We start from the raw sequence: 13213 nt of genomic DNA, 5'->3' as shown, positions 1-13213 counted from the left end.
TTAATTTAAAAATATTTTGCATTTAGCATTTAAAATACAAAAGGGAAATCTATTTTGTATTTTACATTTGAAATAACAAATCAAAAAAGTATTTGCATTTTGTATTTAAATACTTTTAAAAAACCATTTTCCACATCTCTAGAGGTAAAATGAAGGGAATTTTATATGCTAGGGACAGATGCAGATGATCTGATATTCGGGTTTAATGGTCGTGGTACAGGATTGGTTCAGTCTCAACACCATTGCTGCCAAATATTCTACGCTTTCAGTACGTTTCCTGAGGAATGAGGGTATCAATCAAAGACAAAGAAGTTGGCAAAACATTGGATAAATAGCTTCTTTCCGGGACTCATTGAATTTCTGAGCCACGACCATCAAAGCCCAATGTCGAATCCTAAGACCGACAGTGAACGCCTTAGTTAATCCTTTGATTTAAGGAAGGATGCTTTTTCTCATAGAAAAGAAAGTGTGAGTACTTTGATTGATTAATTATTACTTAATTAAAAATTATTCCACAACTGTTTCTGGCAAAATATTACTTTCAAAGAATTATAATTATACATTCTTTAAAAATTGTCTTTCATCTGGAACAATCGCGAAATGAGTTTTGTTAAACTTTTAGCTGACTTGTCACCTTTTGATCAAAAATAATGTTCCTCACTTTTTCTTGAAGCTACCGAAACTAGCAATAAAATTATGAAAATCGCAAGGTTAATTGACTTTTTCAAGCTTAATGGTTTTTGACAAACTCACAATATTTCTTTTTAAAATTTAATACGTATATTATTGGACATTGTTGATAAATTAAACCTCATTAAATATTCAAAAGTCAACTCCACCGAGTTACAATGCACTTTAACTCGGTAAAGAGAAGTTATTAAACTGAATTTTCAAATTTTCTCTGACATTTCGGGAGGAGTTCGAACTCCCTAACTGCCCCCCCCCCTTTATTCACGCTTGCAATTCCGTTATTGGCTGACACGACATTGTATAGGCTAAACCACTAAAAATAGAAACATGGGAGGCTGTGTTCCTTAGAGAGTGTAGAGGAGCAATAAGAAGAGGATTTTTCGAAAATACCATAAGGGGGTGAAATAGGGTTTAAAAGTTTGCATGGAAAATTGTTTTCCTTGTGTATATCAATATCAACATTAAACTTGCCATAGGACTTTTTAAAACAAATAATGAAATACGTATTTTACGACAAACCCTTATAAAGGGACCCAAAGGGTAATTTAAAATCTAATTTCTTGAGTACTGACTTGAAATTTGGTACACATATTTTTTAAGCAAGTATTTAAGGATTTTTCAAAGCTACTCCTAAGAAGATGTTTTTCTCTGAGGTTTCCATTAAAATAAAACAAAAAACAGCATAAAATTAAAGAAAAGAAAGTATATTAAAAAGTAACCTCGCCTTAATTTGGGTTTGCAGAACAACTTCGCCCTCTTCTTTTAGCACTACTCAATGTTTATATACTAAATCAGCACAGACGAAGTCGAGGGTAAAATGTAGTCAACTATTATGTAAATTTTATTGAATTTAATAAGTACCGTGTGTCAAAAATTTTATCTCTATTGCTTTAGAAATTTGCTGACTGAAAAATCTAAAATATTTACTCATTACTAAAATGATGTCTCTGACAGTTACAGTTTCGAAGAAAAAAATACTACGTTTGTTTCGATTTATTTCATGAAGTTTAGGATCTGAGATTTATAGCAACGGGGATAGAAAAAAATAAAACTGTTAATTTTTTTTCTCTATTTATCTCTGAAGCCAGTGAGCCAAAACACATAAAAATTGTACTAAAAAAAATTATCAGTTTACGAAATCGTATGTAACGAGATAGGGAATCCTCGGCGGGGTCATCAGTCACATGTCTATTAATTCTTCAAGTGCTGAACTGCAGGGCAATTTTCCCGTTTATTATTTCCGAAATCAAAATTATCACTATTCATCACTGATTTCTTGGAACGCGAGCATACACACACACACACACATTCACTTTACACACGCAAACACCCACAGTGAAACGACATAGGAATGATTAGCAATCAAAAAGGCACTTACGTTCTCGACGTTGAACTCGACCATAACGCCGAAGAATTTATATGTTTCTACGTATGTATGCAGCTAATAAAGTTTCAAACGATTCTACAGCCGCCCGAGGCAATGCCTTGGACAAAAGTGAGCTCGTATCAAAGAATATACCACTAATAGCAATATACAGATTATGTTCTGTATACGGGTACAGTTCGGATGAGTGTGTGTGTGTGTGTGCGTGAGGCCGTGAGGGCACTGCCTTCACAATGAGCACCAACTATTCCGAAAGATACAATCTTTCTGTGAAAATAAAGTTGTGCAGGTGAAGTGTATTGTTGAATAACACGCGGCGGCAGGCCCTCCACTCCGCTGTTCAATATTCGTGTAATAAACGCTCCTCATTGTAATGCTTGGGAAGTCTCATTGTCCCTTGCATGCTAATGATTGACTTGAAGCCGTGCATGCTTGTTGAGTTTACATATATCGTATGATAGCTAGTTAGTAAATCCTGACAATGGCTAGCTGTGGTTATTGTCAAGGTTGAATATCCTGTCCATACCTATAAATGATGTCACCAAAGTCATTCTAGGGAACAGTTATCAAAAGGTATTCGCTCGTGCAAGAAACGCTTCGGTGGGCATTTACACCAGCAACGGCCCGATGGTAGACATTGATATTTTTGGGAGAGTATTGAACAAAGGAATATTCCTGTCTACTTCGTAACAAAGAAAGGTAGAAATTTCCTACAAAACATAAGCTGATATTGAAATACGGCGTAGGGGGTGCTGAAAATATCTTGGTCCAAATTACTAAGAACTGCTTTAGTCTCTATATACGTACAACCTTATTACAAGTAACCGGAGTTAGTACATTTTGAGAAGTCCAAAGAGAAACACCAGCGTGTTTAGCAAATTGACTTATATAACGAATTTGGAATCATCATCATAAGGTCATCAGTCCTAAGACTGGTTGTACACGTACCTCCACTCTTTTCTATCCTGAGCTAACCTTCGCATTTCCCTAAAACTAGAACGTCCCACATCCTTAACTATTTGCGAACAGTAATCTAATCTAGGTCTACCTCTACCCCTCCTAACTCCTGTTTCTGCCTCTAATATGTCTCTGACTAGACCTTCATGCCTGAGAAGGTGTCCTACCAACCTATTTCGCCTATTTTATATTGACTTCCATAGAGTCCTCTGTTGTCCTATTCTTTCTAATACGTCTTCATTTCTAACCTTTTCTACCCACGTTATCCTCATCATCCGCCTATTTTATTGATTTCCATAGAGTCAGTCCTCTGTTCTCCTATTCTTTCCAATACCTCTTCAAAAAAGACTTCTAGATGTCAGGCGTAACAACTTTTTTAATGTCTAGTATAGAGTTTTAGTACTGAGTACAGAATTTGCTTTTCGAGGACACATCCCCGTAAAAAATAATTATTTAGTAAGTGCAAATGAATTTTGATGCACACGGTCGACCCACCCGTACAAAATAATGATAAATCACAAAATACCATTCGAAACAAAAGTATGATAGATCTAGGATATAAGCATAAATTTAAGTAAATAGAACAGTGACACTTTGGATCAATCTTAAAAGCTCCAATGAATGTGATCAATTCCGTGATTGGCTGACATGACATAACACAACGTACAGCCTAAACCACTTAAACTAGAAACATGGGTGAATGTGATCCTTAGAGAATGTAGAAGAGCAATAAGAAAATAATTTTTTGAAAATTAACCGTTAAGGGAATGAAATGGGGTATAAAAGTTTGCATGGAAATTTGTTTTTCTTGCGTGTATTAATGTCAACATTAAACTTGGTATAAGAACTTATTAAAACAAATAATTAAATACATATTTTACAACCTCTTATGAAGGGACCTAAATGGTAATTTAAAATTTAATTTCTTGAGTACTGACTTGAAACTTAGTACACTTATTTTTTAAATCAAATAATAATGTAAGTATTTAAGGATTTTTCAAAGCTATCCCTAAAAAGATGTTTCTATCTGAGGTTTCCATTAAAATAAAACAAAAAAGTATAAGCATAAATTTAAGTAAATAGAACAGTGGCGCTTTGGATTAAGCNTCGTAGGTATATATAATTAGCGGAAGACAATGTCTACAAAAACTTCTACCAAGAACAGTAGGTACCTTTAAATTTCTTGTGAAAGACAGAACACAGACCGACATTCGTATCTGAATTTTCCTGATTTCTGCATTTGCTTCTGGTATCATCCACTACAGAAGCATTATTTAAACCACTTTCTTGTTCATTCCTTTCGTCATTATCTTTGCCACTTTTAAATTTGCTCGATATCAAATCTTTAATTGTGTTGTATGTTTTTGTAACCGTTTTGTTATTGGACTTGTTTCCCGTTTCTTTTTGCAAATTATTTTTGCCGGGATCGTTAAGTCCGGCCACGGTTGTGCTTTCTTCCGACGGCCGAGAAACGGGAACTGGTCTCGAGATATCTCCTTGCCACTGGGCTCTTGAAAGTGCACCGGTACTTTGCAAATGATGACTATAATAGTCTTGGTGATACGACGCTCTGTACATGCTGCCGGCATCGCATACTTGCTGGATATTATTCTGAGATTGTTGCTGATGAGAGTACAACGAATGAGTCTGGAACAAAACAAAAAATAATGCTCTGAGCAAAGATACTCTGAATTAAAAATGTAGCATCGTGCTACAGATGGCGTTTACTGCGCCATTTGTAGTATTTTCTAATACTCTGAATTGTTTAATAGAAAAGTTAGTTCAGCAGATCGGAAAAGTGAGACAGAAATGTAAAATAAAAACAAGATCGCATGTTAAGTTTGTTAGAGTACACCACTTTCAAATGCTTCTGTACTGAGTTTTAGAAATAGTGGATACTGTAATTGCTGTTCGTTAGTCTCGCTAAAACTCGATAACGGATGGACCGATTTGACTAATTTTGGTCTTGAATTATTTGTGGAAGTCCAAAGAAGGTTTAAAAGGTGATTAAATATGAAAGTTGTTAACTACCTTTCAGATTATTTGTCACAAATTAAATTTCTAAACGCAAACATAATATTTGACATTTCACAATCAACTAAATGTAGATTGATAAATCTTAAGTTTCGTCACAAATTAAATTTCTGAACAATGTTTTAAACAAAAGTTTGGGTCTTTTATTTATCTATTGAGGCAGTACGAAGTCTGCCAGGTTAGCTAGTGTTTAATATTTCATATATAATGGATCATTATTTTCAATATCAAAAGATAAAAGAGTAAAGCGCAACTGGCAGTTATAGAACTTTACCAGCAACGTAGAGAAGCAAATATTAGGAAGGGAATCAGACGAGGATGCTCACTGTCACCCATACCTTATAAGATGTAATAAATATCGTTAAAGACAGGACAAATTTAGGGATAGATATACAGGGACAAAAGGTCAGCCTGCTTAAATATGCAGATGATATAGCAGCATTAGCATCCATATAGCAAGCAGTTGGAGATAGCCTTAAATAATAGAAGTAGTATTGATAAAAGACTATAGTACGAAAATAAATAAAAGTAAAACAAAAATACTGGTATGGAAGGGAAGAAAAAGTAGGGAAGGAGTAATATAGAGATAGGAAACGAAAAATTAAAAGAAGTAGCTGATTTGGAATTCAGATAACTCAGGATGGAAGGAGCAGTGAACAGAGGATAGCGCACGGTAGAGTCGTCTTTAACAAAAAGAAGTCACTTCTATGCTCGCAAATGGTTAATTTAGATTGTTAAACGTGGACGGTGGGCGCTGCGGAAAAGAAAAGGTTAGACGCGTTTGAAATGTGGTGTTTAAAGTAAATCATGAGGATACCGTGGATAGAGAAGGTTGGAAATGAGGAGGAAGTCAATAAAAATATAGGCGAAGTAGGTTGGTAGGACACCTTCTCAGGCATTAAGGTCTAGTCAAAGACATATTAGAGGCAGAAACAGGAGTTAGGAGGAGTAGAGGTAGACCTAGGTTAGATTACTGTTCGCAAATAGTTAAGGACGTGGGTTGTTTTAATTTTAGGGAAATGCGAAGTTTAGCTCAAGATAGGAAAGAGTGGAGGTACGTCTCCAACCAGTCTTAGGACTGACAACCTTATATGATGAAGTGTTTAACACAATCTGTATTTAAAGTGTTTTAAAGATTTTTCAATTTATGATAATGTATTCGAATAAGTCTATTTATTTGAATAAATCCCGGGTATGCAACTAATTTACATAGAAGGATGATGAAAGATATTTTCTCTTTCGTGCGTGCATTTGTTAAAGATTTTATTTAAACTGGGTTATATTCAAATAGGTTAGTAATTTGTTTTCATCATTACAAAGTTCGATATACTTAGGAGGTATTGGAAAGTGTTCGAGAATCGGAGAATGCTGTGGAGATTCATAAAAAATAGACGAGATAGGTTGGTAGGACACCTTCTCAGGTATAAAAAGCTATTTATAATCATACATATTAGAAGCAGAAACAGGAATTATGAGGAGAATAGGTAGACATAGAGTAGATTACTGTTCACAAATAGTTAAGGATGTGGGATGTTCTAGTTTTAGAGAAGTGCGAAGATTAGGTCAAGGTACGAAAGAGTGGAGATACGTGTCCAATCAGTTTTAGGACTGACGACCATANTTAATTTTAATTAAATTTAACCAGTAACACATACGCATGCACATTACGCTTTTGATACATATCTGTGACATAGTATATCTTTCGAATGATGAAATTTTCATTTTTCGCCATTATAATCAATAGTAAAAAATGTAGCAGAAGTTTCAATGTTAGAAATGTGACGATTCGGCGATTTGTACCTAATATTCGACCGAAGCGAATAGTTATCGAGACTTGATAATTCTTCTTAATTCGGGTGGATTCCCCCGTTGATATTGTTGCGTTTCGCTTCGCTGAAGATAAGTGTCAGACTTATTGTCTGTCCCTCATTCTTTGAGAAATTGTGGATTTTAATAACTTTATTGAAAACCCCAATGAGTTTTCGGTCTTATAAAATACATAAATTAATTAAAAAAAAATCGAAAGGGTTGAAGAATTATGCTGGGCTATGGAGGTCTATTAGAGAAAGGAGAGATAGGACCACACATTCTGAGACGTAAGGGTTTTGTTAGAGACATATTAGAAGTAGGAGAAATACTTTTAAGAAGGGCAGAAATAGATCTAAACTTTTTGTAAATGATTAGGTTTAATTTTAGGGAAATGAGAAGATTGGCTCAAGGCAGGAAGAAGTTGCGGTGCGTATCCTGAGCCAGTCTTTGGATTGGCGACTGTGTGATGATGAATATTTTATAAAAACTTTTCGGTACATCATCTTCGAGGGGTTCGTTTACAGCCCGCTGGATTATTAGGGAGTTCGGCTACGGGTGAGGGTGTTCCTGATTTCTTTTTCTTCTGAAGGATTTCTTCTTTTTAGTAGTTAAGGTATGGTTTGATATGTTAAAAGTTGATTTATGATATGCACTTTCCATGCTATTCATAAAAGTTTATTTGAAAGTCTCGTAGGTATATATAGATAATTAGCGGAAGACAATGTCTACAAAAACTTCTACCAAGAACAGTAGGTACCTTTAAATTTCTTGTGAAAGACAGAACACAGACCGACATTCGTATTGAAAACCACATTGCATTCATTCGTGAACAGCTTTCATTGACGACAGGTGTTAACGATTTCCAAAAATACAAGCGGTTATTAAGCGTATTGAATAATAATAACCTCTCGACACGTTTATACTCGTAATGTTAACATTATAAATGTTGTTGGCACATTCTCTTTTATTAATATACATGCTTGTAGGATTTATACTATCCAGAACATGGTAAACACGAAATATTCGACGTTGTCTTTTTAGAAATGAAAAGCAAAAAAAAACGATATTTCAAACAATTTGAGGAAGGTTATTAGGCTTCGAGAGGTTTGCGTAGATTGTTTATCAATGAGGAAGTTTGCAATTATATTGGAGGCAAAAACGTTTGATTATAGTAACAACATCGACATTTTGCCCATTAGTATAAGTCCTATTTAAGGTAAGTAATTTGCAAGCTACCTAAGAAAGGCCTTATACCAAAATGGAAAATGTTGGTGTTGTTGCTATAGTAAAGTTGTGTTTGACAACTATTGTGGCTTTGATTTCTACAATAAAAATAAATTATTTTTTCCAGATTACTGACTAATTACCGGTAAATTTAGAATTTAGAAATTCGAGAAAGGTGTTTGGAGCACGGCACCGTACGGATGCGAAACACAGACGGTGGGCGCGGCGGAACGGAAAAGAGAAGCGTTCGAAATGTGGTGTTACAGGCGAATGATGAGGAAACCGTGGATAGAAAAAGTTATAAATGAAGAGGTATTAGAAAGTAGGTTGGTAGGACACCTTAAAGGGCATGAAGTTCTAGTCAGAGACATATTAGAGACAGAAACAGGAGACTAGATTAGATTACTGTTCGCAAATAGTTAAGGATATGGGTTGTTCTGGTTTTGGGGAAATGCGTTGATTAGCTCAGGTTTGGAAAGAATGGAAGTGCGTGGCCAACCAGTCTTAGGACTGACGACCTTATGATGATGATCATGACAATTTCCACGTAGATTAGACAAGGATCGGGACAGTTATTTTTAAAATTTGCAGAGCTCTTTCGACAACTCGAAAATGAGTCTTATAGTTAGATATGATTATAAATCCTTGGCTTTCAAGGCTCCTGTTACCACTCGGTTTTTAATTATTTATTTATTGTAGTTTCTTATTAGCGCTACTTTTTTGAAGCGTTGACAGTAAAAGTTTAGTTTGCAACGGAAGTCGCGTGAGTATGACTATTGAAATTTCAAGAGAATGAAGCTAGCAGCGTTAGCGTTATCAAAACAGCCGGGCATTGATATTGATATACGCAATCGAAAAAATTGTTTAAATAATTATCTAACTACACACACCACCTTTTTTTTATACATAATTGTGTTGTTTATATTGTTTGTATCACCAAAAACACCTAAAATATGAATAATTTCCCTATGTAGAACTATTTGTATACAAATAATAATTATTAATAATCCACCCTAAAAGAGCATGATGCATTAAATACGAAATATAGGTATTAGATGTGTTATCAATTGTTTTTTGCCCCTTTGNTTTAAGGAAGGATGCTTTTTCTCATAGAAAAGAAAGTGTGAGTACTTTGATTGATTAATTATTACTTAATTAAAAATTATTCCACAACTGTTTCTGGCAAAATATTACTTTCAAAGAATTATAATTATACATTCTTTAAAAATTGTCTTTCATCTGGAACAATCGCGAAATGAGTTTTGTTAAACTTTTAGCTGACTTGTCACCTTTTGATCAAAAATAATGTTCCTCACTTTTTCTTGAAGCTACCGAAACTAGCAATAAAATTATGAAAATCGCAAGGTTAATTGACTTTTTCAAGCTTAATGGTTTTTGACAAACTCACAATATTTCTTTTTAAAATTTAATACGTATATTATTGGACATTGTTGATAAATTAAACCTCATTAAATATTCAAAAGTCAACTCCACCGAGTTACAATGCACTTTAACTCGGTAAAGAGAAGTTATTAAACTGAATTTTCAAATTTTCTCTGACATTTCGGGAGGAGTTCGAACTCCCTAACTGCCCCCCCCCCTTTATTCACGCTTGCAATTCCGTTATTGGCTGACACGACATTGTATAGGCTAAACCACTAAAAATAGAAACATGGGAGGCTGTGTTCCTTAGAGAGTGTAGAGGAGCAATAAGAAGAGGATTTTTCGAAAATACCATAAGGGGGTGAAATAGGGTTTAAAAGTTTGCATGGAAAATTGTTTTCCTTGTGTATATCAATATCAACATTAAACTTGCCATAGGACTTTTTAAAACAAATAATGAAATACGTATTTTACGACAAACCCTTATAAAGGGACCCAAAGGGTAATTTAAAATCTAATTTCTTGAGTACTGACTTGAAATTTGGTACACATATTTTTTAAGCAAGTATTTAAGGATTTTTCAAAGCTACTCCTAAGAAGATGTTTTTCTCTGAGGTTTCCATTAAAATAAAACAAAAAACAGCATAAAATTAAAGAAAAGAAAGTATATTAAAAAGTAACCTCGCCTTAATTTGGGTTTGCAGAACAACTTCGCCCTCTTCTTTTAGCACTACTCAATGTTTATATACTAAATCAGCACAGACGAAGTCGAGGGTAAAATGTAGTCAACTATTATGTAAATTTTATTGAATTTAATAAGTACCGTGTGTCAAAAATTTTATCTCTATTGCTTTAGAAATTTGCTGACTGAAAAATCTAAAATATTTACTCATTACTAAAATGATGTCTCTGACAGTTACAGTTTCGAAGAAAAAAATACTACGTTTGTTTCGATTTATTTCATGAAGTTTAGGATCTGAGATTTATAGCAACGGGGATAGAAAAAAATAAAACTGTTAATTTTTTTTCTCTATTTATCTCTGAAGCCAAAACACATAAAAATTGTACTAAAAAAAATTATCAGTTTACGAAATCGTATGTAACGAGATAGGGAATCCTCGGCGGGGTCATCAGTCACATGTCTATTAATTCTTCAAGTGCTGAACTGCAGGGCAATTTTCCCGTTTATTATTTCCGAAATCAAAATTATCACTATTCATCACTGATTTCTTGGAACGCGAGCATACACACACACACACACATTCACTTTACACACGCAAACACCCACAGTGAAACGACATAGGAATGATTAGCAATCAAAAAGGCACTTACGTTCTCGACGTTGAACTCGACCATAACGCCGAAGAATTTATATGTTTCTACGTATGTATGCAGCTAATAAAGTTTCAAACGATTCTACAGCCGCCCGAGGCAATGCCTTGGACAAAAGTGAGCTCGTATCAAAGAATATACCACTAGTATCAAAGAATATACCACTAATAGCAATATACAGATTATGTTCTGTATACGGGTACAGTTCGGATGAGTGTGTGTGTGTGTGTGCGTGAGGCCGTGAGGGCACTGCCTTCACAATGAGCACCAACTATTCCGAAAGATACAATCTTTCTGTGAAAATAAAGTTGTGCAGGTGAAGTGTATTGTTGAATAACACGCGGCGGCAGGCCCTCCACTCCGCTGTTCAATATTCGTGTAATAAACGCTCCTCATTGTAATGCTTGGGAAGTCTCATTGTCCCTTGCATGCTAATGATTGACTTGAAGCCGTGCATGCTTGTTGAGTTTACATATATCGTATGATAGCTAGTTAGTAAATCCTGACAATGGCTAGCTGTGGTTATTGTCAAGGTTGAATATCCTGTCCATACCTATAAATGATGTCACCAAAGTCATTCTAGGGAACAGTTATCAAAAGGTATTCGCTCGTGCAAGAAACGCTTCGGTGGGCATTTACACCAGCAACGGCCCGATGGTAGACATTGATATTTTTGGGAGAGTATTGAACAAAGGAATATTCCTGTCTACTTCGTAACAAAGAAAGGTAGAAATTTCCTACAAAACATAAGCTGATATTGAAATACGGCGTAGGGGGTGCTGAAAATATCTTGGTCCAAATTACTAAGAACTGCTTTAGTCTCTATATACGTACAACCTTATTACAAGTAACCGGAGTTAGTACATTTTGAGAAGTCCAAAGAGAAACACCAGCGTGTTTAGCAAATTGACTTATATAACGAATTTGGAATCATCATCATAAGGTCATCAGTCCTAAGACTGGTTGTACACGTACCTCCACTCTTTTCTATCCTGAGCTAACCTTCGCATTTCCCTAAAACTAGAACGTCCCACATCCTTAACTATTTGCGAACAGTAATCTAATCTAGGTCTACCTCTACCCCTCCTAACTCCTGTTTCTGCCTCTAATATGTCCCTAACTAGACCTTCATGCCTGAGAAGGTGTCCTACCAACCTATTTCGCCTATTTTATATTGACTTCCATAGAGTCCTCTGTTGTCCTATTCTTTCTAATACCTCTTCATTTCTAACCTTTTCTACCCACGTTATCCTCATCATCCGCCTATTTTATTGATTTCCATAGAGTCAGTCCTCTGTTCTCCTATTCTTTCCAATACCTCTTCAAAAAAGACTTCTAGATGTCAGGCGTAACAACTTTTTTAATGTCTAGTATAGAGTTTTAGTACTGAGTACAGAATTTGCTTTTCGAGGACACATCCCCGTAAAAAATAATTATTTAGTAAGTGCAAATGAATTTTGATGCACACGGTCGACCCACCCGTACAAAATAATGATAAATCACAAAATACCATTCGAAACAAAAGTATGATAGATCTAGGATATAAGCATAAATTTAAGTAAATAGAACAGTGACACTTTGGATCAATCTTAAAAGCTCCAATGAATGTGATCAATTCCGTGATTGGCTGACATGACATAACACAACGTACAGCCTAAACCACTTAAACTAGAAACATGGGTGAATGTGATCCTTAGAGAATGTAGAAGAGCAATAAGAAAATAATTTTTTGAAAATTAACCGTTAAGGGAATGAAATGGGGTATAAAAGTTTGCATGGAAATTTGTTTTTCTTGCGTGTATTAATGTCAACANCGTGCAAACAAATAATTAAATACATATTTTACAACCTCTTATGAAGGGACCTAAATGGTAATTTAAAATTTAATTTCTTGAGTACTGACTTGAAACTTAGTACACTTATTTTTTAAATCAAATAATAATGTAAGTATTTAAGGATTTTTCAAAGCTATCCCTAAAAAGATGTTTCTATCTGAGGTTTCCATTAAAATAAAACAAAAAAGTATAAGCATAAATTTAAGTAAATAGAACAGTGGCGCTTTGGATTAAGCTTAAAAGCTCTAACGAATGTGATTTCCTATAAATTAGCAAGTTATGTGTTGAAGTAAAATGCATGATTGCAAGAAAGTTTGGTTATTTCTCTACGACTTCTAAAAAAATATGGAAGATTTATTACATTAAAAACCAAATGAATATCGTAAACGAAATAGACTATGGAAAACTTTGTATGCAAACAGACAATCATAGAAAGAGAAGATAATATTTAATTTATTAATATTAAATTTCTGATAGAATTTGTCGTAGTTGTGATCTGTATAACTCATTGGAGCTTTCGATTTGAAATAGAAAATACGGAGTAATTTGTGATGAACACCATCTA

General features: G+C 34.6%; 1 protein-coding gene across 4 annotated transcripts in view; it reads right to left on the bottom strand.

Annotated features, from left to right (window-relative positions):
• The window catches only part of LOC108739195 (homeobox protein 13-like), a 293972-nt gene that overhangs the window by 13711 nt on the left and 267048 nt on the right, over positions 1-13213 (bottom strand). The window contains exon 7 of one of the 4 annotated variants that reach the window (XM_025973658.1): positions 4281-4678. In XM_025973658.1, the coding sequence (XP_025829443.1) occupies positions 4281-4678 (398 nt within the window). Of the gene's footprint in view, positions 1-1825; positions 2018-2068; positions 2251-4248; positions 4679-13213 lie in introns of those variants that run through there. The other 3 variants (XM_018472978.2, XM_025973660.1, XM_025973659.1) reach the window with 3 other exon arrangements.

This window comes from Agrilus planipennis, unplaced genomic scaffold, assembly GCF_000699045.2.
Source record: "Agrilus planipennis isolate EAB-ADULT unplaced genomic scaffold, Apla_2.0 scaffold58, whole genome shotgun sequence".
NCBI classification, from domain to species: domain Eukaryota; kingdom Metazoa; phylum Arthropoda; class Insecta; order Coleoptera; family Buprestidae; genus Agrilus; species Agrilus planipennis.
Note: the sequence above shows the minus strand (reverse complement) of the source record. Positions and strands in the feature narration are given on the sequence as shown.